Source organism: Danio rerio, chromosome 9 (genome assembly GCF_052040795.2).
Source record: "Danio rerio strain M-AB ecotype USA chromosome 9, GRCz13ab, whole genome shotgun sequence".
In the NCBI taxonomy this organism is placed as follows: domain Eukaryota; kingdom Metazoa; phylum Chordata; class Actinopteri; order Cypriniformes; family Danionidae; genus Danio; species Danio rerio.
In genome coordinates this window covers 687,501-715,014 of record NC_141029.1, presented here as the reverse complement: position 1 = coordinate 715,014, position 27,514 = coordinate 687,501, and the positions used below count along the sequence as shown (strand labels likewise).

The 27,514-nt window shown below is 35.8% G+C and overlaps 2 protein-coding genes across 15 annotated transcripts in view; both read left to right on the top strand.

Annotated features, from left to right (window-relative positions):
- dip2a (DIP2 acetate--CoA ligase A) overlaps positions 1–27,514 on the top strand; it is a 133,183-nt gene that overhangs the window by 40,267 nt on the left and 65,402 nt on the right. The window lies entirely within an intron of this gene.
- LOC147835193 (uncharacterized) lies at positions 611–20,235 on the top strand. Of its 11 annotated transcripts, none has more exons than XR_015499020.1 (15): positions 611–724; positions 999–1,162; positions 2,261–2,458; positions 2,745–2,806; positions 3,080–3,158; positions 3,464–3,539; positions 3,864–3,940; positions 4,628–4,705; positions 5,021–5,096; positions 12,786–12,896; positions 13,002–13,053; positions 13,263–13,340; positions 14,647–14,731; positions 19,788–19,822; positions 19,918–20,235. XR_015499020.1 is itself a non-coding variant. In XM_087267247.1 (15 exons), exons 9-15 carry the CDS (start codon positions 5,092–5,094, stop codon positions 19,992–19,994), a joined length of 423 nt encoding a protein of 140 aa, XP_087123373.1. In that variant the 5' UTR covers positions 611–724; positions 999–1,162; positions 2,261–2,458; positions 2,745–2,806; positions 3,080–3,158; positions 3,464–3,539; positions 3,864–3,940; positions 4,628–4,705; positions 5,021–5,091; the 3' UTR covers positions 19,995–20,235. The 11 variants fall into 11 exon arrangements, 4 of the variants coding, with proteins under 4 accessions (XP_087123373.1, XP_087123374.1, XP_087123377.1 ...); XM_087267247.1 differs by having other exon boundaries at positions 12,786–12,876; XR_015499018.1 differs by lacking the exon at positions 12,786–12,896.

Genomic DNA, 27,514 nt, shown 5'->3' with positions numbered 1-27,514 from the left:
GTGTGAGTGTGTGTGTGTGTGAGTGTGTGTTTGTGTTAGTGTATGTGCATGTGAGTCTGTATGTGTGTGTGTTTGTATGTATGTATGTTTGTTTGTGTATGTGTGTGTGTCTGCATGTGTGTTTATGTTAGTGGGTAGTGTGTGTGTTTGTGTGTGTGTATGTGAGGAGGGTCTTCATAAGGGGGAAGGGTCTGACAGAGAGCCGCAGATGCTGGAAGTGTGTGTTTAAATCAGCACCATTACGGGTCCTGCGGGATCCAGATGTCGGCCTCTCTGAAACTGTGTGTGTGTGTGTGTGTGTGTGTGTGTGTGTGTGTGTGTGTGTGTGTGTGTGTGTGTGTGTGTGTGTGTGTGTGTGTGTGTTTGTTTTTATTACATGGTGGGGACCTCAGCATGATAGCACACTCACAAAGTGGGGACCAAAAACATAGTGGGGACCGATCGCCCGGTCCCCACCATGTTTTGCCTTTAAAAGACTCAGGGGGCGTTGCTGATATGCCTAGTGCAGTTTTTTTCACTGATCCCCACCTTGACCATTTACCTGAATTGAGTGTGTAAGTGTGTGTCGGCGCACTGCTCTATAGCGGTCCTGTAGTCGGATGGCGGTACTGCACCCTGACACACACTTACACACTCTGGCTACTGCACATGCGCAGATCTCATAAATTAATCCGACTTTAATCAACTTAATTAAGATCTATCATCAAATTAATCGAATTTTCGGGTAAGTTATAATGTTTTTTACCATCATAATGTAATGAAATCGGTTTTATGACAAATACTTATGTTGCATATTTTGACAGTTATCAGGTATAGTTAATTAAATGTTTTAACGAATGTCCTGGGTGTTTTAATCGATGTTGTTTCAAATTACGTATTAATATAACACTGATAAGACACAAACTACAGTTCGGTATGTAATTTAACTTGTTTACACGAGTAAAAGTTACTCGCGCTAATGTGCTAACGTGCTAACTGCCCGGTGCTACGTGAGTCAGAGGCCGGGGTGGAGTGCATGAGCCGCGGTCAGACAGTCACCAATCACCGTGCGGCTAAATGGATCGACGGAGGATAAAACCATTAAAAGATGCGGAGAAACACATCACCAGCTCCACCGACAAGACCCATTCACTGGAAACCGAATATATAGAAGGTTACTAAGGTATGTTTTCATAGTTCTTGTATCATACTTTTTAAATGGTTAATTGCTTTAAACATGTAACGTTAATCCTGAAATAACACTATTATATACTATTTATACGTTAATGTAGTGATATAGAGGTTATAATTAAAATGTGGGGCTATCTGGTCCTAGAAATGTACTTAATTTATTGTTCTATGACGTGTAGAAACGTTTTATTTTAGATAAATAATTATAATAAACTCCAACTTAGTGTAAAACATATATAAAAGTACATCAATGTTCACTGTGTGTGTTTTATTTATTTATTTGCTGTCAACTGGTAGCCTTTTACAATAAGGTTAAATTAGTTAATGATGGTTAATGCATTTACTAACATGAACAATAAATAATACTTTATTACAGTATTTGTTCATGTTGTTTAACTTTAGTTAATGAAAATAAAGTTGTTCATTACTAGTTAAACATGCACAATGCATTCATTATTGCAATGCATTATTACTGGTACAAGCATGAATTTAGATTTGAATAATGCATTAGTAAATGTTAAACTATGATTAATAAATGCTGTACATGCATTGTTCATTACTAGGTCGTGTTAGTAAGTACATTAACTAATAAAACCTGATTGTAAAGTGTGACCTGTAAACAATTGAAGTGGAAAAAAGTTCTTTAAAACTGTCCTAAGAAAGAAGAACAGGTGTTCAATAGTATTAGAACAACATTGAGGAAAGGTTCTGATCCACTTCAAAAGGTTTACTGTATTTATAATTCACACACAGAGAGGATGCTAATGTGAGGTTTTTGTAGTTTTTGAACCCTACACGTTTCATTAAATCTTTTAGGTCAGAGTTTGCGTTGTCCACATTTATTAAAGGAAGTTTTGTGGTTAAGTACAAATGATAGAGCTTGTGGAAGCAAAGCATAGATGAGATATTAATAAAAATACTGTCTTTATGTTTGACTTTATATGGTAAAACAAGAACAGGTGGTTAAGTGTTTTCCCCATTCAAATGTACATGTATATATTATATTCATTGTGTTTGTATTCATGCCATAGTTAGCTTTTCATTGCTATGAGAGGGCATAATTAAAATGTTGCTTGCTCTTTTCTCTTAGTTTTGCAGCATTGATGCCGATCATGAGGACGAGACCCTCGGCCGGCTGGTGAATGATGACTATCTGCACCCTAACTGCACTGTCAATAAGATCGTTGTTCAGAGAAAACCTCATTTGTGCCTTTTTGCAATCAGGGATATTTTCTTTGGAGAGGAAATAACGTTTGACTATGGCGCATGTGATTGGCCTTGGAGAAAGGTTTGACATTTTGATCACTTAATACATTAATCCTTAATACATTCAGCAAAGCTAAGAGTTTTTTAATGTTAATATAGATTAAGGGTAAATCTGTTCAAAAATAAAGAGTTTGCATCATTCATAAGAGATAATGAAATCAATCTCTTAATATCTTCTTCTTGTCTTAATGGGTAAAAAAAAGTTAAATTAATTGGGTAATGCTTTACTTTAAAGGGGGGTTCATAAGACTGTCATGAAAGCTTTATAGTCATGACATGACTTATATAACAAAGCTGTTTTTAAATAGCTTTCATTGAAGGATGCCCATATGACTGCAGAAGAGAACTGCTTCGACAACTCTCTGATGAGGTGTGTTTATTAGTATTATTATTATTATTAGTAGTAGTAGTAGTAGTGAATGTTGTTGCTGTAGTAGTGCATTTAATTGTAATTATTTAACTTAGTGTGTGTCCTAATTTATGAACATATGCAATAGTGTAACATTGTGGGGACCAGAGGCATGTTAGAGAAGCTGTGAAACACACTTAGTCCTCAATACACACACAGTACGGTCTGACATAGTGGGGACCGGGAGCCCTGAGTACTACTGTCTAATTATTATTTTTTGTTTTTTATATTCAGCTTTTATTGAAGTATGACCAAATGACGAGAAGAAGAGAACTGCTCTGCTCCAGTAGGAGACCCACAACCCTCTGATGAGGTGGGTTTAAATTTAATAATAATAATAATTATTATTATTAGTAGTAGTAGTAATAGTAGTTGTTCTTGTAGTAGTAGTGCATTTAATTGTAATTATTTAACTTAATCAAAATCTAGAAATGAAATAGAGTGTGTGTCCTAATTGGTGAACCCATGCACTAGTGTAACATTGTGGGGACCAGAGGCATGTTAGAGAAGCTGTGAAACACACTTAGTCCTCAATACACACAGAGTAAGGCCTGACATAGTGGGGACCGGAACCCTTGAGTACTGCTGTCTAACTAATATATATTTTTTTATATTCAGCTTTTATTGAAGGATGACCATATGACAGAGGAAGAGAACTGCTCTGCTCCAGTACGAGACTCACAACTCTGATGAGGTGTTTATTATTGTTGTTGTTGTTGTTATTATTATTAGTAATAGTAGTAGTAGTAGTAGTAGTAGTAGTAGCAGTAGTTGTTGTAGTAGTAGTAGTGCATTTAATTGTAATTATTTAACTTAATCAAAATCTAGAAATGAAACAGAGTGTGTGTCCTAATTGGTGAACGTATGCACTAGTGTAACATTGTGGGGACCAGAGGCATGTTAGAGAAGCTGTGAAACACACTTAGTCCTGAATACACACACAGTACGGTCTGACATAGTGGGGACCGGAACCCTTGAGTACTGCTGTCTAAGTAATATATATATTTTTTATATTCAGGTTTGCTGAAGTATGACCATATGACAGAAGGAGAGAACAGCTCTGCTCCAGTACGAGACCCACAACTCTCTTATGAGGTGTGTTTATTAATATTGTTGTTGTTGTTGTTGTTATTATTATTACTAGTTGTTGTAGTAGTAGTAGTTGTTGTTGTTGTAGTAGTGGTGCATTTAATTGTAATTATTTAACTTATTCCAAATCTAGAAATGAAACAGAGTGTGTGTCCTAATTGGTGAACGTATGCACTAGTGTAACATTGTGGGGACCAGAGGCATGTTAGAGAAGCTGTAAAATACACTTAGTCCTGAATACACACACAGTAAGGTCTGACATAGTGGGGACCAGGACCCTTGAGTACTGCTGTCTAACTAATATATATTTTTTATTTTTTTTATTCAGCTTTTATTGAAGGATGACCATATGACAGAGGAAGAGAACTGCTCTGCTCCAGTACGTGACCCACAACTCTAATGAGGTGTGTTTATTATTGTTGTTGTTATTATTATTATTAGTAGTAGTTGTTGTTGTAGTAGTGGTGCATTTAATTGTAATTATTTAACTTAATCAAAATATAGTAATGAAACAGAGTGTGTGTCCTAATTTTTAAATGTATGCACTAGTGTAACATTGTGGGGACCAGAGGCATGTTAGAGAAGCTGTGAAACACACTTAGTCCTGAATACACACACAGTACGGTCTGACATAGTGGGGACCGGAACCCTTGAGTACTGCTGTCTAACTAATATAAATTTTTTTATATTCAGCTTATATTGAAGGATGACCTTATGACAGAGGAAGAGAACTGCTCTGCTCCAGTACGTGACCCACAACTCTCTGATGAGGTGTGTTTAATGTTGTTGTTATTATTTTTATTAGTAGTAGTAGCAGTAGTTGTTGTTGTAGTAGTGGTGCATTTAATTGTAATTATTTAACTTAATCAAAATATAGAAATGAAACAGAGTGTGTGTCCTAATTTATGAACGTATGCACTAGTTTAACATTGTGGGGACCAGAGGCATGTTAGAGAAGCTGTGAAACACACTTAGTCCTGAATACACACAGTAAGGTCTGACGTAGTGGGGACCGGGACCCTTGAGTACTACTGTCTAACTAATATATATATATATATATATATATATACATTTTATTTTTTTCAGCTTTTATTGAAGGATGACCATATGACAGAGGAAGAGAACTGCTCTGCTCCAGTAGGAGACCCACAACTCTGATGAGGTGTGTTTATAATAATAATAATAATAACAATTATTATTATTAGGGGCCAAGCACCGTAGGTGCGTAGGCACCTATTGCTTTCGTTAGTGTTCTTATTAGGGGCCAAGCACCGTAGGTGCGTAGGCACCTATTGCTTTCGTTAGTGTTCTTATTATTAGGGGCCAAGCACCGTAGGTGCGTAGGCACCTATTGCTTTCGTTAGTGTTCTTATTATTATTATTATTATTCTTCTTCCGTTTCTTCCGCCGGATTTGAATGGCAGCCCATATAGGCGTATGCGGGAAAGTTGTATAATTTGGCACAATGATAGAGGCCAGTATTAACATTAATCAGGCCAATTATGAAGTCTCAAAATCAAACTCTCTAGCGCCACCACTTGTCCAAACTTTCACGTATGTTTATCATCATAACTTTTGAACCGAATGGGCTACAATCAAATTTCTTTTTTTCTCTGATTCCTTGGCTCAGTCCGATTCAAATGCACCCTATGACGTCATTTTCCGTCATGAATTTTTTCGCGCTATTTTAAATTTTTCGAAAAACCTATTTGATCGAACTCGTCCTAGGCCATTTCTCCGATTTTCACCAAAATTGAATCACATGATCTACAGACTATGCCAACCAAAAGTTATGGAATTCAAGTTGATTTGACCAACCGTTTTCGTTTAAATTGCGATCAAATTTAATGAAGGACTTGCGAAAATGGACTTGAGACGATATCTCCGTAACGCATTCACCGATTCACACCAAACTTGGTGTGTGTTATGACAACTAGGGTCTGAGGTTACAGGCAGAGTTTCGGCGCACTGCCCCCTAGTGGTCCGGAGATATAAAAAACTTGCTTTTTGGCTTATAACATCTCAACCTTTCGTCCGAAACTTATAAAACTGGTCTCATTACATCCGGCAGAGCATGTCGAGTCAAATGATGTCTGATTTTCATAGGTCAGCCATTTTGGGCGTCGCCCATTTTGATTTTAGGCCAAAAATGCTATATTTTACCAACATATTCACATATTATTACAAAACATGGTATGCATCTGGCACAATGATAGAGGCCAGTATTAACATTAATCAGGCCAAATATGAAGTCTCAAAATCAAACTCTCTAGCGCCACCACTTGTCCAAACTTTCACATACATTTATCATCATAACTTTTGAACCGAATGGGCTACAATCAAAATTCTTTTATCCTCTGATTCCTTGGCTCAGTCCGATTCAAATGCACCCTATGACGTCATTTTCCGTCATGAATTTTTTCGCGCTATTTTAAATTTTTCGAAAAACCTATTTGATCGAACTCGTCCTAGGCCGTGTCTCCGATTTTTACCAAAATTGAATCACATGATCTACAGACCATGCCAACCAAAAGTTATGGAATTCAAGTTGATTAGACCAACCGTTTTTGTTTAACTTGCGAACTAATTTATGTAGAACTTGCAAAAATGGACTTGAGGCGATATCTCTGTAACGCATTCACCGATTCACACCAAACTTGGTGTGTGTTATGACAACTAGGGTCTAAGGTTAATTGCGGAGTTTCGGCGCACTGCCCTCTAGTGGTCCGGAGATACTAAAAACTTGCTTTTTGGCTTATAACGTCTCAACCTTTCGTCCGAAACTCATGAAACTGGTCTCATTACATCCGGCAGAGCATGCCGAGTCGAATGATGTCTGATTTTCACAGGTCAGCCATTTTGGGCGTCGCCCATTTCGATTTTTGGCCAAAAATGCTATATTTTACCAACACATTCACATATCATTACAAAACATAGTATGCATCTTCAACCCCATGCCCTGAAAGTACTCAAAAATGTCTGGAGCAGCGCCACCTTATGGCCAATAGTGCTTGGCCCCTTAATTGCTGCTTGCAGCTATATTTATTATTCTTCTTCTTCTTCTTCTTCCGTTTCTTCCGCCGGATTTGAATGGCAGCCCATATAGGCGTATGCGGGAAAGTTGTATAATTTGGCACAATGATAGAGGCCAGTATTAACATTAATCAGGCCAATTATGAAGTCTCAAAATCAAACTCTCTAGCGCCACCAATTGTCCAAACTTTCACGTATGTTTATCATCATAACTTTTGAACCGAATGGGCTACAATCAAAATTCTTTTTTCCTCTGATTCCTTGGCTCAGTCCGATTCAAACCCACCATATGACGTCATTTTCCGTCATGAATTTTTTCGCGCTATTTTAAATTTTTCGAAAAACCTATTTGATCGAACTCGTCCTAGGCCGTGTCTCCGATTTTCACCAAAATTGAATCACATGATCTACAGACCATGCCAACCTAAAGTTATGGAATTCAAGTTGATTAGACCAACCGTTTTCGTTTAACTTGCGAACTAATTTAACATAGAACTTGTGAAAATGGACTTGAGGCGATATCTTTGTAACGCATTTACCGATTCACACCAAACTTGGTGTGTGTTATGACAACTAGGGTCTGAGGTTACAGGCAGAGTTTCGGCGCACTGCCCCCTAGTGGTCCGGAGATACAAAAAAACTTGCTTTTTGGCTTATAACATCTCAACCTTTCGTCCGAAACTCATAAAACTGGTCTCATTACATCCGGCAGAGCATGTCGAGTCGAATGATGTCTGATTTTCACAGGTCAGCCATTTTGGGCGTCGCCCATTTAAATTTTTGGCAAAAAATGCTATATTTTACCAACATATTCACATATTATTACAAAACATGGTATGCATCTGGCACATTAATAGAGGACAGTATTAACAATAATCATACCAAATATGAAGTCTCAAAATCAAACTCTCTAGCGCCACCACTTGTCCAAATGTTCATGTATGTTTATCATGATAACTTTTGAACCAAATGGGCTACAATCAAAACTCTTTTTTTCCCCTGATTCCTTGGCTCAGTCCAATTCAAATGCACCCTATGACGTCATTTTCCGTCATGAATTTTGTCGCGCTATTTAAAATTATTCGAAAAACCTTGTTGATCGAACTCGTCCTAGGCCGTTTCTCCGATTATCACCAAAATTTAATCACATGATCTACAGACCATGCCAACCAAAAGTAATGGAATTCAAGTTGATTTGACCAACCGTTTTCGTTTAACTTGCAATCAAATTTTACGTAGAACTTGTGAAAATGGACTTGAGACGATATCTCCGTAACACATTCACCGATTCACACCAAACTTGGTGTGTGTTATGACAACTAGGGTCTGAGGTTATATGCAGAGTTTCGGCGCACTGCCCCCTAGTGGTCCGGAGATACTAAAAACTTGCTTTTTGGCTTATAACGTCTCAACCTTTCGTCCGAAACTCATGAAACTGGTCTCATTACATCCGGCAGAGCATGCCGAGTCGAATGATGTCTGATTTTCACAGGTCAGCCATTTTGGGCGTCGCCCATTTCGTTTTTTGGCCAAAAATGCTATATTTTACCAACACATTCACATATCATTACAAAACATGGTATGCATCTTCAACCCCATGCCCTGAAAGTACTCAAAAACGTCTGGAGCAGCGCCACCTTATGGCCAATAGTGCTTGGCCCCTTAATTGCTGCTTGCAGCTATATTTATTATTATTATTCTTCTTCCGTTTCTTCCGCCGGATTTGAATGGCAGCCCATATAGGCGTATGCGGGAAAGTTGTATAATTTGGCACAATGATAGAGGCCAGTATTAACATTAATCAGGCCAATTATGAAGTCTCAAAATCAAACTCTCTAGCGCCACCACTTGTCCAAACTTTCACGTATGTTTATCATCATAACTTTTGAACCGAAAGGGCTACAATCAAAATTCTTTTTTCCTCTGATTCCTTGGCTTAGTCCGATTCAAACCCACCCTATGACGTCATTTTCCGTCATGAATTTTTTTGCGCTATTTTAAATTTTTCGAAAAACCTATTTGATCGAACTCGTCCTAGGCCGTGTCTCCGATTTTCACCAAAATTGAATCACATGATCTACAGACCATGCCAACCAAAAGTTATGGAATTCAAGTTGATTAGACCAACCGTTTTCGTTTAACTTACGAACTAATTTAACTTAGAACTTGCGACAATGGACTTGAGGCGATATCTCTGTAACGCATTCACCGATTCACACCAAACTTGGTGTGGGTTATGACAACTAGGGTCTAAGGTTAATTGCGGAGTTTCGGCTCACTGCCCCCTAGTGGTCCGGAGATACAAAAAACTTGCTTTTTGGCTTATAACGTCTCAACCTTTCGTCCGAAACTCATGAAACTGGTCTCATTACATCCGGCAGAGCATGCCGAGTCGAATGATGTCTGATTTTCACAGGTCAGCCATTTTGGGCGTCGCCCATTTCGATTTTTGGCCAAAAATGCTATATTTTACCAACACATTCACATATCATTACAAAACATGGTATGCATCTTCAACCCCATGCCCTGAAAGTACTCAAAAACGTCTGGAGCAGCGCCACCTTATGGCCAATAGTGCTTGGCCCCTTAATTGCTGCTTGCAGCTATATTTATTATTATTATTATTCTTCTTCCGTTTCTTCCGCCGGATTTGAATGGCAGCCCATATAGGCGTATGCGGGAAAGTTGTATAATTTGGCACAATGATAGAGGACAGTATTAACATTAATCAGACCAAACATGAAGTCTCAAAATCAAACTCTCTAGCGCCACCACTTGTCCAAACTTTCACATACGTTTATCATCATAACTTTTGAACCGAATGGGCTACAATCAAATTTCTTTTTTTCTCTGATTCCTTGGCTCAGTCCGATTCAAATGCACCCTATGACGTCATTTTCCGTCATGAATTTTTTCGCGCTATTTTAAATTTTTCGAAAAACCTATTTGATCGAACTCGTCCTAGGCCATTTCTCCGATTTTCACCAAAATTGAATCACATGATCTACAGACTATGCCAACCAAAAGTTATGGAATTCAAGTTGATTTGACCAACCGTTTTCGTTTAACTTGCGATCAAATTTAACGAAGGACTTGCGAAAATGGACTTGAGACGATATCTCCGTAACGCATTCACCGATTCACACCAAACTTGGTGTGTGTTATGACAACTAGGGTCTGAGGTTACAGGCAGAGTTTCGGCGCACTGCCCCCTAGTGGTCCGGAGATATAAAAAACTTGCTTTTTGGCTTATAACATCTCAACCTTTCGTCCGAAACTCATAAAACTGGTCTCATTACATCCGGCAGAGCATGTCAAGTCAAATGATGTCTGATTTTCACAGGTCAGCCATTTTGGGCGTCGCCCATTTTGATTTTAGGCCAAAAATGCTATATTTTACCAACATATTCACATATTATTACAAAACATGGTATGCATCTGGCACAATGATAGAGGCCAGTATTAACATTAATCAGGCCAAATATGAAGTCTCAAAATCAAACTCTCTAGCGCCACCACTTGTCCAAACTTTCACATACATTTATCATCATAACTTTTGAACCGAATGGGCTACAATCAAAGTTCTTTTTTCCTCTGATTCCTTGGCTCAGTCCGATTCAAACCCACCCTATGACGTCATTTTCCGTCATAAATTTTTTCGCGCTATTTTAAATTTTTCGAAAAACCTATTTGATCGAACTCGTCCTAGGCCGTGTCTCCGATTTTTACCAAAATTGAATCACATGATCTACAGACCATGCCAACCAAAAGTTTTGGAAATCAAGTTGATTAGACCAACCGTTTTTGTTTAACTTGCGAACTAATTTAACGTAGAACTTGCGAAAATGGACTTGAGGCAATATCTCTGTAACGCATTCACCGATTCACACCAAACTTGGTGTGTGTTATGACAACTAGGGTCTAAGGTTAATTACGGAGTTTCGGCGCACTGCCCTCTAGTGGTCCGGAGATACTAAAAACTTGCTTTTTGGCTTATAACGTCTCAACCTTTCGTCCGAAACTCATGAAACTGGTCTCATTACATCCGGCAGAGCATGCCGAGTCGAATGATGTCTGATTTTCACAGGTCAGCCATTTTGGGTGTCGCCCATTTCGATTTTTGGCCAAAAATGCTATATTTTACCAACACATTCACATATCATTACAAAACATGGTATGCATCTTCAACCCCATGCCCTGAAAGTACTCAAAAACGTCTGGAGCAGCGCCACCTTATGGCCAATAGTGCTTGGCCCCTTAATTGCTGCTTGCAGCTATATTTATTATTATTATTATTAGTTGTAGTAGTAATAGTAGTTGTTGTTGTAGTAGTGGTGTATTTAATTGTAATTATTTAACTTAATCAAAATCTAGAAATGAAACAGAGTGTGTGTCCTAATTGGTGAACATATGCACTGACATTGTGGGGACCAGAGGCATGTTAGAGAAGCTGTTAAACACACTTAGTCCTCAATACACACACAGTAAGGCCTGACATAGTGGAGACCGCGAACCTTGAGTACTGCTGTCTATGTCTGATAATATTTTTTTCTTCTGGAAAAAGTCTTATTTGTTTTATTTTGACTAGAATAAAAACAGTTTAAATTTTTTAAACACCATTTAAGGGACAAAATTATTAGCCTCTTTAAGCTATATTTTTTTCTCGATAATCTACAGAACAAACCATCATTATACAATAACTTGACTAATTACCCTAACCTGTCTAGTTAACCTAATTACCCTAGTTAAGCCTTTAAATTTCACTTTAAGCTGTATAGAAGTGTCTTAAAGAATATCTAGTCTAATATTATTTACTGTCGTCATGGCAAAGATTAAATAAGTCCATTATTAGAAATGATTATTACCAAAAGCTAGTGAATCAATGTTTTGTTTGATAAGTAAGATTAGGTTAGTTAGATAAATGACCTTTAGCTTGGTACAGAAAGAGTGGGGGGCGGCTCCTTCCACACCGCTGCAGAAAACCAAACCTGTTTGATTAGAGCGGGCGGAGCTGAGTCCGTGACTCAAACTTGCCTCGCTATGTCATATTTAATGAATTATTTCACTGTAATAATAATAATAATAGCTTATTTATTTGGTTGTGAAAAAGCTAAACCGTTTTCTCCATAACAACATGTGCCCTTTAAGTTCCTTTGTAATAAATCAACAACAACAAGAATTAATTATAAATAATAGGTGCAACCGCATAAATAAATCTTCAGATAGGCTACTCAGCTACTTGTAAGAAATTATTTAAAAAATAAACTTATAAAGGACACTTGGAAATGTCGCCTTGCAGACAGGTATCTTGTGATGGGGAGTAGGAAAAAAGGCGCTCCTAGGCCTTCTCTTGACATCAGCGGAGACTCGTTCCCTGCTGCATTTGTGTATTGTTGACGCAGAAGTATCTTATTCTGGTCCACTTTTGTGGCCTTTTTATAAATTTTTGTGAAGTTGAAGACTTCATCTTCTATCGCTAAATCAATGAGCAAACTCTGAGCACTTCACCGGCGATGACCCTCTTCCCAGGGGATGCTAAGCTCGCGCCGCATCCTGAACGTTCTCTAACTGTTATATCTCACTTTGTAAAGTAACTGGTCTGACGGAAATTGTGTTTTGTGAAAAAAAAATACGTTTTGTACTTGGCCTAAAATGTGCATTCTTAAATGTTATTAATGGCAGCAATTCACACATAGATTAAGGTACATCTGAACAGTGATTTTCAATAATAAAATCCAAATGTCAAAAAATGGCGTTTATCGCATTTTGCAACCAAACTCTTCATATGTATGTGTGTGTTATGACTGTATGACTGCAGAAGAGAACTGCTCTGTTCCCACAACTCAGTTTTTCTGGGACTTGAAAACAGACGCTCGGCAGATTTTAAAGGGTGGAATCTTGATCAAATCGTGGGTTTACACACAAACATGTAGTACAGTGCCAGATTTTCTGGATGTTATATACACATTTGTATTTGCAAACATATACCATATTGTTTTAAATGATATATTTTTGTGTGGGTTTTTACATTCAGAGAAAGTTACAGTGGATCTTGATTTTGGAGGAGGTGAAGTCCAATCTAAAAGGTAAAAATATTATTTATTTTTCTGATCAGAATTTTTCTTTTTTCAGAATGTTTATTTTTATCATGATATGTATGTGCTATGTTTGAAAACTATTTTTAAGCTACCATCACACGATTTTACCCATTAAAAAGAACAACACAAAATCAAATAAATATTTTGGTAAGCTTTATGCAGAGAAGTCAACTCTCAGACTTGATTTTTACTTTCAGAGTCCCCTCAAGTATCATCACCATGGTACAGTGTCTGTGAAGATAGTGATGCAGACCCAGCATTCACAAAAAAGAGAGGTATGATCATTAAAGTTAATTTGTGACTGACTTGTGTTATTGTACAAGTCCAAATGCACAAGCTCATTTACATAACATGTAGGGTAAAACAGGACAGAAGCACATTACTTCCATGATGATTTCAGTACAGTCGCACTTGATGTCTCATTTCATGTTAGTTAAACAATATTGCTAAATACTTTCGAAAAATATACTAATTGCATATCTGGTTACACTTTATTTTGATAATCTACTACTACTACTAACTACAAGTAACTGCAACTACTTGTCAACTAACAGCCATTAGACTGTCTGTTAGAATCAACACTGCTAATGCTCTACTAAATTTATATAAGAGTTAGTCATATTGTACTAATTTTGAGCGTAACCTAACAGTCTGCTGTACTATTTACTGAGACCAATGAGAGTTGGTTTTATTGAGGTAACCTTAACTGTCAGCTAATACTCTACACTCTAAAATTAATAAAAATAAGTAATAATAATTAAATTAGCAGTTTTTCATAATTTGTGATTCATGTTTTTATGAAATCTGTTTGTTTCTGCTTTTGAATTGCATTATGGGATCTTGATCTTTCTTCCAACAACTTTTAATCTTAAAAAGTAAAAAAAAGTGACTTTTTGTTTGGGTTGTTGTTGTATATTATGCTACAGAAACCTTGTAATAAACTGCCGGTACATTTTCTGTTATTCTAAAGACTTATTTATCTCTATATATTATTTCTTATACATTATATTATTTCAAACTACTAAAATGTCAGTAAAAGTCACTTTGTTAAACTGTAGAGTTGAATTTTCAACATCAAAAGTGCACAGAGCAGAGATCAACATCCCATAATGCAATTCACCACCAAAAAAAAAAAAAAACACTTGTAAATCACAAAATACAGGAACTGGTAATGAACAGATATGTGTTACAGTGTAGTGTTTTGAGCTAAACTTGAGCTAACAGTCTGCTAATACTGATAATCAGATGAGCGTTAGTCTTATTGAACATTCTAACAGTATGCAAATACTCTAATACATAATACTTTACGGTGAGATAATTAACGTAGTTGCAGAGTTACGCATAGTTAGAAGAATGTCTAAACTGGACTATGGAATAAAGTGTAACCCCATTAACCAGATTAGAAGTTAATAGTAAGTATTTTTTAATTCATCTCCATCTTAAGTATTTTTAATAATAGGCAAGACATATTTTTCTAGCATTTTCTATCACAATATTAAACTAACATAACAGCACATGTTGTAAAAATGACTGAACATTTATGCAACTAAAACCACTTTTTTATATTTTAACCACCCATAGGTCCCATAAAGAGAAGATCCTGGAGCAAACAGGAAGTACATGCTGTGGTGAAAGCTGAACCATTGGCTCTAAAAACCAGAGATTGGTCAGCTTTGGATTTTTATATTAAAAACTGAATCTCGACTCTGAATAACACTTTCATAGTAACTGCACACTATACATCATTAGTTTAGCACTAACTCTACATAAATAGACTTTAGGAAGCAGTTTATAAATACAGCTTCAAACGCTGTATTCTTGACTTGACTAAATTGTATTTTCATGCTTTGTTACTCATTCATTTTTCATTACTATATTATGTATTGCATTATTTACAAACTATTTGTATATAAGAGTAGTTGGTGGTTTTTAAGATAATTCAGAATGAGTTAATAAATGATTAATAAACTATTCAAATGAGCATTTATACATGTTATATTCAGGCAGTAATTGTAACCTTGTGTGTTAGTAAATGCTATAATAACACAACTTCATGCAGTTTTGTGACCTAAGGACTGTTTATAGTTGATAAATACCTTATAAATGACAATTTAGGGCTCAGTATCTAATGAACAATAAATCTTTGCAATCTTATTAAAAAAATTCTGTAAAGTTTAAACATTGCAAAATAAAAATACAACATCATTTCAAAACAACATAATTAACAACATGACTATTCATTTCAGTGTTTCTGTGATGTTTGCACTGTACAGTAATTTTATATTTTGATAAGATTGCAAAGATTTATTTTTCATTAGATAGTTTCATTTGTGTATCTTGAAATTAATGAAAAAAATATATATATATATATCTTCTTTGGCCTTAGTCCCGTATGATTGCGGGGTCGGCTCTTTTTGGAACAAGTCCTTCAGTTTTTGTCCATATGATAACGACTTTTTTACACCTTCCGGCCAGCCTGTCATATGGGCCTGTCACACTCATACACTAGGGACAATTTAGCCTTCCCAATTCACCTGTAGCATGTCTTTGGACTCTGCCTTTGCACCCGGAGGAAACCCACACGAATGCAGGGAGAACATGCAAACTTCTCACAGAAATGCCAACTGAGCCGAGGTTCAAACCAGTGACCCAGCGACCTTCTTGCTGTGAGGCGACAGCACTACCTACTGCGCCACTGCTTCACCATATATATATATATATATATATGTATATATATATATAAAGCTATAAATCACTCCCCCTTTTAATTTATTTCTTTTTTCTGTTTAGAATATAGCTGAGATTTTAATTGTCATTTATAAGGGATTTATAAAGCATCAATAGTCCTCACTTTACATTAGCTCACAAAACTGCATGAAGTTGAGTTTATAAAGCATTTATTATTAGACAGAGTAACCATTACTATATGCCTGATTAATAAGATATATAAATGTTGGGTAACACTATAATAACTGCACACAATGAATTATTTATGAAACATTAGCAAATAGTTAGTTGAACGTTTGTTAAGCATTAACGCTACATTAATAGACATTAGTAAGCAGTTTATAAATTATATTTATAAATATAAATTACAAATATTATTGACTTATAAGCACAATTATAATGTGCTTAATGATTGTTTTCATACTTGGTAAATAATGCAATACTTAATTTAGTAATGAAAAATACATCATTAACAAACCAGATATTTAAAAGTAGTTGGTGTTTTTTTTTTTTAGATAATTCAGAATGTGCAAGTAAATGATTAATAAACTATTCAAAATAACATTGATAATTCTTATTATTCAGGCATATAATAAGTTGTTTAGTATGTTAATAAATGCTTTATGAACTCAACTTCATGCAGTTTTGTGATCTAATCTAAAGCGAGGGCTATTCATGCTTTATAAATCCATTATAAATGACAATATAAGGCTCAGTTACATTAATTGACTATTAATTTCTACTTATTACAAGATGCTCAAATGAAACTGTATCAAATGAAAAGTAAATCATTGCAATCTTGTCTAAATATAAAATTGCTTTACACGTAATGTATTGTTAAATTATTATATTGTTGTTTTATCAAATGATGTTGTATTTCGACACTCCTGTTATTCAGCAATGTTTAAAATTTACAGTAATTGTATTTGTTTAGGTACGATTGCAAATACTTATTGTTTATTTGATACTGAGCCTGGCAACGCAGTGGCGCAGTAGGTAGTGCTGTCACCTCACAGCAAGAAGGTCGCTGGTTCGAGCCCTGGCTGGGTCAGTTGGCATTTCTGTGTAAAGTTTGCATGTTCTCCCTGTGTTGGTGTGGGTTTCCTCCAGGTGCTCTGACATGCGGTACAGGTGAATTGGGTAGCCTAAAATGGTCCGTAGTAAATGAGCGTGAATGAGTGTGTATGTGTAAGGATGTGTCCCAGGGATGGGTTTCAGCTGGAGGGGCATCTGCTGCATAAAAACGTGCTGGATAAGTTGGTGGTTCAATCCGCTGTTGCGACCCCGGATTAATAAAGAGAGAAAACCAAAATGAAAATAAATGAATAAATGAATGATTCTGAGCCTTTAATTGTCATTTATAAGGGATTTATAAAGCATCAATATTCCTCACTTTAGATTAGATCTCAAAACTACATGAAGTTGAGTTAATAAAGCATTATTTAACATTCAGAAAAACGTATTATATGCAGGGCTCCAAACCGGTTCAAGGAACGGAAACGAAAAACAGAATCAAATGACATTTTTCAGGAACAGAAACGAAAACCAAAAAAAAAAGATCAACTTTAATCGTTCTGAACAGAAATGTTTACAGTTAAATGGTTAATAATGTTATTTTATCATTCTTTTTATTATATGAATTTGGGAGACAAAAAGCATTAATTTAAAGCATGTGAACAAATGCAACGGTGACGCTCGTTTTTATATAAACTATAAATGTCTGGCCGTGATGCGTATTTAGGCCTATGCCAGTCTATAAAAGATAACGTAGCTTAAAACACTTTAAAATTTTAGAGAACGTAATAAAGTTTGCACAACCAATGTTTGGTCTTAATAACCTGCCCATAATTAAACGACATGTAGCCTACTTTTTGATTACTTGACCAGCGGATTAATGGCAGCACCAGCGGATAAACGAGATCTGAGCATAATAGGTATGACCAATATGTGCATAACCAATATGCAAAGTCAAGAGAGTGCACGACTCCATAGGGTAACGTAGCCTAAACTGCGCACACTTGATTATGTAATGTGTGAAATCGTGGACGCATCTCAAAGAGCAAAGCATAACTTATTAAATGCCCATGCTTAATCGGTCATCGATAAGGTCTATCGGTTTTAAAGGGTTACCGACAATAAATCAATCGAGTAATCGTTAGCATCCCTAGTTTAATCAATGAATGTGTTAAATTTAATATTTATATTAAAGATGAATAAGGCAAGAATATGATAATGATACTTTTTAGATTTTTACACCTACAAAAATATCTTGTGGTAGTGCATTTGTTTAATAAAAATCTTTGTAAATAGGTTATCTGTAAAAAACGCAATCAGAGCCAATGACATGTAGAAGTAGTGTTGCCTAAACGGCTATTAAATTTCTAATAAAATTAAAACCAAAGTATAAATCATTGCATTTTTCGTTTGATAAAAATATACAGAAACGAAATAAAATCATAAGGATGCTAGTTTGTAATTTATGTTAATAATAATAAAATGACATGCTTAGACTATAAGCTTAACGGCTATACGCTGCCAATAGGCCATTAATAAATATTATTTTACTTTGTACTGGATTATAATGTATATTTTACTATAAAAACTAAATATAGCATGTCTTACTGTCATTTAAAACAAGTAATTCAAAATACAGATCAGAAGTGTAGACCTGCAGTGGGTAAACTGTATACAGGGGGTGTTGGTCAATCAATAGCCTACAGCACATAATTGAACTAATTATGATGCTAACTGTAATTTAGCTCTTAATATAGGCCTACGATATATTTTCTGGTGTTTAATTTTGCATGGGCAAATAGCAGTATAGCCTAAAGTAAATTTTTTAAAAAGATTATCATTTACCCTACCTGCAGCACATGTGAGAGGTGGATCTGCAGCAAATTCACTTACACACTAGGCTATATCTATTTAATTTATAACCATGTAAACTTGACTTCGCAGGCCGTTCATCTTTGAACGCAAAAGGCATTTTTAAGTGTCCTAACTTGTCTGCTGCTGCATAATGGGATGTTTCTTTACAAAACTGTAAAAGTGCGCTTTAGCATGTCAAAATGAAAGCAAACGTTCAAAAGAGTTCTGTGTTTTGTCAATTTTACTAATATTAATAATAATGGATATAATAAATTTAAATAATAATTGCACTGTGCAGTGTACTAAATATTTTTATTAGGCTACATAACTGAAAAACTATTTCATAACAATTTTTATAATTTTTATTGCTATTTCATATTATACAACATCTAAATGTAGCGCCGGGCCTGCGCTCGATACCAAGGAGTGGGGCTGTGTGTAGCGCCTTTAAACAGCGTGTCAATCAATAACCAAAAGCAAGTTCATATTATAAATATATCTTTAATGATACTTATTGAAAATTCATTTAATCTTACCCCTCGTATAGATTTTTTAGTTGCACCATTAAAAAAACAGAGCACTCTAGAGCCCTGCAATACTTTGTAATTAAATAAAGGTTTTTTTTTGTTTTTTTTTTCTAGAAAACTGTTTTCGGAATATTTTGTCTATTAAGCAACGCAAGAACAGAACAGAAAAAATATAAATTCTGCTTAGAGTGAACCGATTGGATTTTCTTTTTTTTTTTTTTTTTTTTTAGCCCTCATTATATGCCTGAATAGTAAATGTATAAATTTACTCATTCTTAATGATCTTAAAAAACACCAATTATTCTTAGACAGTTTGTAAATAATGCAATACTTCATTTAGTTATGAAAAAGGAATTATAAACAAAGTATGAAAACACAAAAATTGAGCACATTACACATGCTTATAAGTCAACAATAGAGCATCTAGCTGTGTTTATAAACTGCTTACTATTAATGTAGAGTTAATGCTTAACAAATGATGTCTATTTGGAGTTTTGGTGGCTTGGTTATATGATGAAGGTCTCTGTGCATTTGTGGGGTTCAGTTCTTTATAAATATATTTTTAAATATTTTTAATGTTTTTTTTTTTTTTTCAAATAGTTACAATACGACAGAAACAGAAATAGAACATACTGGTGGGTTTTAAGAGTTTACCCAAAAATGTACATTATATTATTAATTACTTGCCCTCATCTCACTCTAACCCCCTGAGACCTTCATTCATCTTCAGACTCAAAGGAAGATAACTTAGATAAAGTGCAAGAACTCCTCATCCTCCATAGACAGCAAGGGATTGAAACAATATGAAGGAGAGGAATTAATAACAGAATCTTCATTTTGGGGTGAACTAACCGTTTAATATTGTTTGCTATTGCACTTAACTAAATGTGTATGCAGACATGGAAGAGTTATGTGGAAGCTTGTTATACCCAATGAGAACTGCTTTTAGACATGCAAGAGAGTTTCATGGATTTTGTGTTTACTGTTTTTTTGTGTTTAAAGGTTTTGTGGAAATTATTTATAATAAATATAACATTTATTAAATCTATTCTGGACCATTTCCTGATTGGATCTTGAGGTTCCTTCTGTATTCAAATTACATTTTTTATAAACTGACCTGCTCTTCAAATGAAAATTCTAAAGCAGTTTACTGTCAAATTACTTGATTGAGGTTTAAAATTTAATATTAGTAAGGGTGCTGATCTGATCCCCACGTTGCCTAAAAACCGGTAATGTGTGTGTAGACCTGGTCCTTACTTTGACTAAAAAACGGTAATGTGTGTGTAGATCTGGTCCTTACTTTGACTCAATACCGGTAATGTGTGTGTAGACCTGGTCCTTACTTTGACTCAATACCGGTAATGTGTGTGTAGACCTGGTCCTTACTTTGACTCAATACCAGTAATGTGTGTGTAGACCTGGTCCTTACTTTGACTCAATACCGGTAATGTGTGTGTAGACCTGGTCCTTACTTTGACTCAATACCAGTAATGTGTGTGTAGACCTGGTCCTTACTTTGACTCAATACCGGTAATGTGTGTGTAGACCTGGTCCTTACTTTGACTCAATACCAGTAATGTGTGTGTAGATCTGGTCCTTACTTTGACTCAATACCAGTAATGTGTGTGTAGACCTGGTCCTTACTTTGACTCAATACCAGTAATGTGTGTGTAGATCTGGTCCTTACTTTGACTCAATACCGGTAATGTGTGTGTAGACCTGGTCCCTACTTTGACTCAATACCAGTAATGTGTGTGTAGATCTGGTCCTTACTTTGACTCAATACCGGTAATGTGTGTGTAGACCTGGTCCTTACTTTGACTCAATACCGGTAGTGTGTGTGTAGACCTGGTCCCTACTTTGACTCAATACTGGTAATGTGTATCTGGAACTGGTCCTTACTTTGTCTCAAAACCAGTAAAGTGTGTGTAGAATTGGTCCCCACTTTGTCTAAAAATCGGTTGTGTATGTGGCGGACCCCACTTCTACACAAAACCTGAAATGTCCCCACAAGTGACCACTGTGTCAGGTCTAAAAAAAAAATTGCGGAATATCCAAAATCTGAAGTGATTTTATGAAATAGTTTGTGTTTTTGTGTGGCAAACTATTTTTTTTATGTCTCTAACATCATCAGAAAGGGCGGTCCCCATTACGTAACCACCGTGACAGGTGACCCCCACAATGCACAAAAACAAGTATGTGTGTGTGTGTGTGTGTGTGTGTGTGTGTGTGTGTGTGTCAGGATGAGACCCTGGACATGATTGATCCTCTATGGGCTCTCTAAGGGCTGCTGGATGCACCATGAGGACCCATCAGACACGACCAGTGTGAATGTGTCTGTGTGTGTATGTGCGTGTGTGCGTGTTGCTTTCAAATAGGCTCCACCCATTTTTTAAAACTGCCAATAGGGTTGCAATCGTATTAGTTGCAGCCCATTTTTTAATATGTTAGTAATAGTACTGTAGTAATAATAAAGGGTTAGTAATATTGGCTCCACCCCAGTTTTAAAACAGCCAGTAATGTTGCATTCATGTTGGCTCCACCCTATGTGTAAATAGCCAATAGTGTTGCTTTTAAACTGGCTCCACCCCATTCTAAAAACAGCCAATATTGCTGTTCATATTGGCTCCACCCAATTTTTAAACAGATAATAGTGTTGTGTTTATATTGGCTCCACCCTGTTTTACAAACAGCCAATCGTGTTGCTTTCAAATTGGCTCCACCCCATTCTAAAACAGCAAATAGTGCTGCATTCATGTTGGCTCCACCCCATTTTTTGCCAATGTTCTTTAGTAACATTAATAAATCATCTGTTCAGCGTTTTCCTGACTGTGATACTTTGATATTAAACACTAGATTAAAGATTATTTCCACATATTTGACAGATCATACTGAAATGCTTCAGCTGGTTTCTCTAATGCTCATTTCAGCACAACCTCACACACACTGCAGTGGAGACGGTGCAGTGTGACGATGATGAGACTCAAGACCTTCTCTACACAGCAGATGTGTGATTACAGCCCTCTCTCCAGTGTCCTTATAGAGCAGTGGGCGGAGCTCTGCAGATACTAGAGAGCGTCTGATTGGTCAGAAGATCAGATGAGAAAGTGAAACTGCAGGAAACACTGGCTGAGTGTGTGTGTGGCTCACTGAGGTGTGTTTGTGAATGAGTGTGTGACAGCAGACAGACAGAGGTGTGGTGCATTATGGGCTGTGTGGTGCTTTGCTGCCCCCTGCTGACCACCAGCAGCTTAGCACACACACACACACACACACACACACAGCAGATGACAGACACTGAGCTCAGATCAGTTCATCAGACACCATCAGACGGAGCTACTGGCGGACATGTGCTTTAATTCTCCCACACACACACATGCACACAGGCTAGACCTCCCACATGAATGTGTGTGTGTGTGTGTGTTGAGTCATTAGCAGTATAGGCTGGTCTGTCTCAGCAGGGTATCGAGGTTTATGAAACAGCTGTGTGACATGAAGATCAGCTCTTAATGAGCTTAAATATACACACACAAATGCACGCGCACACACACACACACACACACACACACAAACACAAACACACATAAACGCATGCACAAACACACATACGCACACATACGCACACACACACACATACAAACATACACACATGCATGCACACACACACACAAACATATACACATATGCACACACACATGACGGCACATACGCACATGCACAAACACATACACGCACACACATGCATACACACCATACACGCATAAATGCACACCTGTACATGCACACACACACACACAAATAACATACATACATAAATGCACACACACACACAGGCACGCACACATGTACATACACACCCACATGCACGCACAGTTGCACACATACACACAAATGTACACACATGCATGCACCCACACACACATGCACACATACATACACGTACACATACGCACATACATGCATACACACATAAATGCACACACACACACACATGCACGCACAGTTGCAAAAATACACACACATACACACACACACACACACACACACACACACACTAGTCTCATTAGGTCGGTAAGTTGACTCTGCTAACTGATCAGGTCAGTCTGGTCTGCAAGTAGTGTGCACTAAGTAGTGTGCATGAAATCACTGGGCGAGCACACTGAACACTGGAGGAATGATGATGCTAACGTGTGTGAGGCTTAAATGTGTGTGTTTGTACATTTAGTGTGTGTGTGCATTTACATGTATATGTGTGTGTGTGTTTTCAGTCTCCTTCAGTGTTTAATCTCTAATTACTCCTGCAGCTAATGAGAGTCAGACAGAGGCAGTTAATGAGCAGTGAGGCCCTCGTCTCCTCCTCTTCCTCTTGTATCTCTTGATCTGTGTCTGTGTGCTTAAGCCCCTCTGCATCTCCATCTCCATCTCTCTCTCTCTCTCTCTCTCTCTCTCTCTCTCTCTCTCTCTCTCTCTTTCCTTCCTTCCGGCTGTTTTCTCCTCTTACCTCATTGGCCAGGAGTGATATTGATATGCAGAGTATAATCAGTGTGCTATTCAGATGTGTGTGTGTGTGTGTGTGTGTGTGTGTGTGTGTGTGTGTGTGTGTGTGTGTGTGTGTATGTGTGTGTGTGTGTGTGTGTGTGTGTGTGTGTGTGAATCAGTGCTAATGTCTGCTAATTGATGTTCAGCGCTTCATTAAATGGGTCTTCAGCTGACGCTCCCTCAGGAGTCGAGCACACCAGCTGACAGAGAGGCTGTTCTCCTCTCAAGACCTGCTCCTTTTATTGTTGGTGAATTCTTCTGCACATTTATTTATTTACTCATTATTTACTCACTTATTTACTTTATTACTTTTTTTATTTACTTTTTTTTTTCAATCAGTCACTTATTTACTTATTTATTTATTTACTCATTAATTATTGAATTAATTTATTATGAATTATTTATCATCATTTATTTTTTTATTTACTCAGTCACTTATTTACTTATTTGTTTATTTACTTATATTTTATTTACTTTATTAACTCACTCACCAGCTGATTAATTATTTATTATTTATTTATTTATATAATAATTATTTTTTTATTATTTACTTATTTATTTACTCACTCAGTCACTAGCTTTTTTACTTATTTATTTATTTACTTATCTTTTTATTAAGTTTATTTATTTACTCACTCACTTATTTACTTATTTGTTTATTTATTTATTTATTTATTTATTTACTCATTTATTTACTTATTCATTAATTATTTAAATTATTTATTTACTTATTTTATTTACTTTTTTTACTCACTCACCAGCCGATTTATTTATTTATGAATTAATTATTTACTTATTTATTTACTTGGTCACTTACTTGTTTACTCATTTATTTATTTATTTTATTTACCTTTTTATTAAGTTTATTTATTTACTTACTCACTTATTTATTTATTATTTATTTATTTATTTATTTACTTAGTTATTAGTATTTATTTATTTATTTACTCACTTATTTACTTATTTATTATTATATATTTATTTGTTTACTCACTTATTTACTTTTGTTTTTCAAATGCCTTATCTATTTAATTATTCATTAATGAATAAATTTATATTATTTAAATATTTATTTATATTTATTTATATTTGTTTATTTATTTATTTACTCGCTCATTTCTTTATCATTCATTTTTTTCACACACACACACACACACACACACACACACACACACACACACACACACACACACACACACACACACACACACACACACTCATACACTACGGCCAATTTAGTTGATCAGTTCTCCTATAGCGCATGTGTTTGGACTGTGGGGAAAACCGGAGCACCCGCCAACACAGGGAGAACATGCAAACTCCACACAGAAACACCAACTGAAGCGAATGTGCTAACCACTGAGTCACCGTGACGCCTCATTTATTTACTTATTATTTTTTTTTATTGTTTGTTTATTTAAACAGGTAAAGATAAAACAGCAATAGGGCCTGACTCAGCAGAACACAGAAACACACACAGGCACATCATCATTTCATCCAATAGCATTCCATCCATCCATCCATCCATCCATCCATCCATCCATCCATCCATTCATTTATTCATTCAAACAGGAAAAGATTAAAAGGTAATTAGACCGCTCTGACTCACAGAAACACATACACACATTCATTAATATTTCATTCAATAGCAGTAAACACATCCAGCATTGAGGAGGTTTCTGCTGTGTGTGTGTGTGTGTGTGTGTGTGTGTGTGTGTGTGTGTGTGTGTGTGTGTGTGTGTGTGTGTGTGTGTGTGTGTGTGTGAATCAGTGCTAATGTCTGCTAATTGATGTTCAGCGCTTCATTAAATGGGTCTTCAGCTGACGCTCCCTCAGGAGTCGAGCACAGCAGCTGACAGAGAGGCTGTTCTCCTCTCAAGACCTGCTCCTTTTATTGTTGGTGAATTCTTCTGCACATTTATTTATTTACTCATTATTTACTCACTTATTTACTTTATTACTTTTTTTATTTACTTTTTTATTCAATCAGTCACTTATTTACTTATTTATTTATTTACTCATTAATTATTGAATTAATTTATTATGAATTATTTATCATCATTTATTTTTTTATTTACTCAGTCACTTATTTACTTATTTGTTTATTTACTTATATTTTATTTACTTTATTAACTCACTCACCAGCTGATTAATTATTTATTATTTATTTATTTATATAATAATTATTTTTTTATTATTTACTTATTTATTTACTCACTCAGTCACTAGCTTTTTTACTTATTTATTTATTTACTTATCTTTTTATTAAGTTTATTTATTTACTCACTCACTTATTTACTTATTTGTTTATTTATTTATTTATTTATTTATTTACTCATTTATTTACTTATTCATTAATTATTTAAATTATTTATTTACTTATTTTATTTACTTTTTTTACTCACTCACCAGCCGATTTATTTATTTATGAATTAATTATTTACTTATTTATTTACTTGGTCACTTACTTGTTTACTCATTTATTTATTTATTTTATTTACCTTTTTATTAAGTTTATTTATTTACTTACTCACTTATTTATTTATTATTTATTTATTTATTTATTTACTTAGTTATTAGTATTTATTTATTTATTTACTCACTTATTTACTTATTTATTATTATATATTTATTTGTTTACTCACTTATTTACTTTTGTTTTTCAAATGCCTTATCTATTTAATTATTCATTAATGAATAAATTTATATTATTTAAATATTTATTTATATTTATTTATATTTGTTTATTTATTTATTTACTCGCTCATTTCTTTATCATTCATTTTTTTCACACACACACACACACACACACACACACACACACACACACACACACACACACACTCATACACTACGGCCAATTTAGTTGATCAGTTCTCCTATAGCGCATGTGTTTGGACTGTGGGGAAAACCGGAGCACCCACCAACACAGGGAGAACATGCAAACTCCACACAGAAACACCAACTGAGGCGAACGTGCTAACCACTGAGTCACCGTGACGCCTCATTTATTTACTTATTATTATTTTTTATTGTTTGTTTATTTAAACAGGTAAAGATAAAACAGCAATAGGGCCTGACTCAGCAGAACACAGAAACACACACAGGCACATCATCATTTCATCCAATAGCATTCCATCCATCCATCCATCCATCCATCCATCCATCCATCCATCCATCCATTCATTCATTTATTCATTCAAACAGGAAAAGATTAAAAGGTAATTAGACCGCTCTGACTCACAGAAACACATACACACATTCATTAATATTTCATTCAATAGCAGTAAACACATCCAGCATTGAGGAGGTTTCTGCTGTGTGTGTGTGTGTGTGTGTGTGTGTGTGTGTGTGTGTGTGTACTTCTTCTCCCTCCTGAAGTAACGGCTGATGAACAGCACATGTTTTCAGCTTCAGCTGATGTGGGCTGTGTTTGAGGTGATTGTACGCCAGCAGTTTCTACAAGGACGTTACATTGATTTCAAGAGGCGTAATGAGGGATTATGAAGAGCGTCAGTGTGATACACCATCTGCAGACGCTCATTCTCCTCGCTAATGCTACTGAAAGATGATTAGCCGCTAGCGCCTTCACTGTGTTTATGCTTCAGGCTGTGTGTGTGTGTGTGTGTGTGTGTGTGTGTGTGCATGCATGTCTGTGTTTGTTTATATGTGTCTGTCTGTATGTGTATGTGTGTGTGTGTTTGCTGTAGACGGAGTGTGTGTGTGTGTGTGTGTGTAGAGGATTGTTCTGCAGTGTTTCTCACTCGTCCTGATCAGCTTAGAGGTGA

Bases quoted from the DNA above. Each gene is read 5' to 3' on its own strand.
- LOC147835193 (XM_087267247.1), top strand. The intron at 13,054-13,262 runs GTAAAAATATTA...TTTTACTTTCAG, and splicing joins GGTGAAGTCCAATCTAAAAG to AGTCCCCTCAAGTATCATCA. The intron at 13,341-14,646 runs GTATGATCATTA...AACCACCCATAG, and splicing joins AGCATTCACAAAAAAGAGAG to GTCCCATAAAGAGAAGATCC.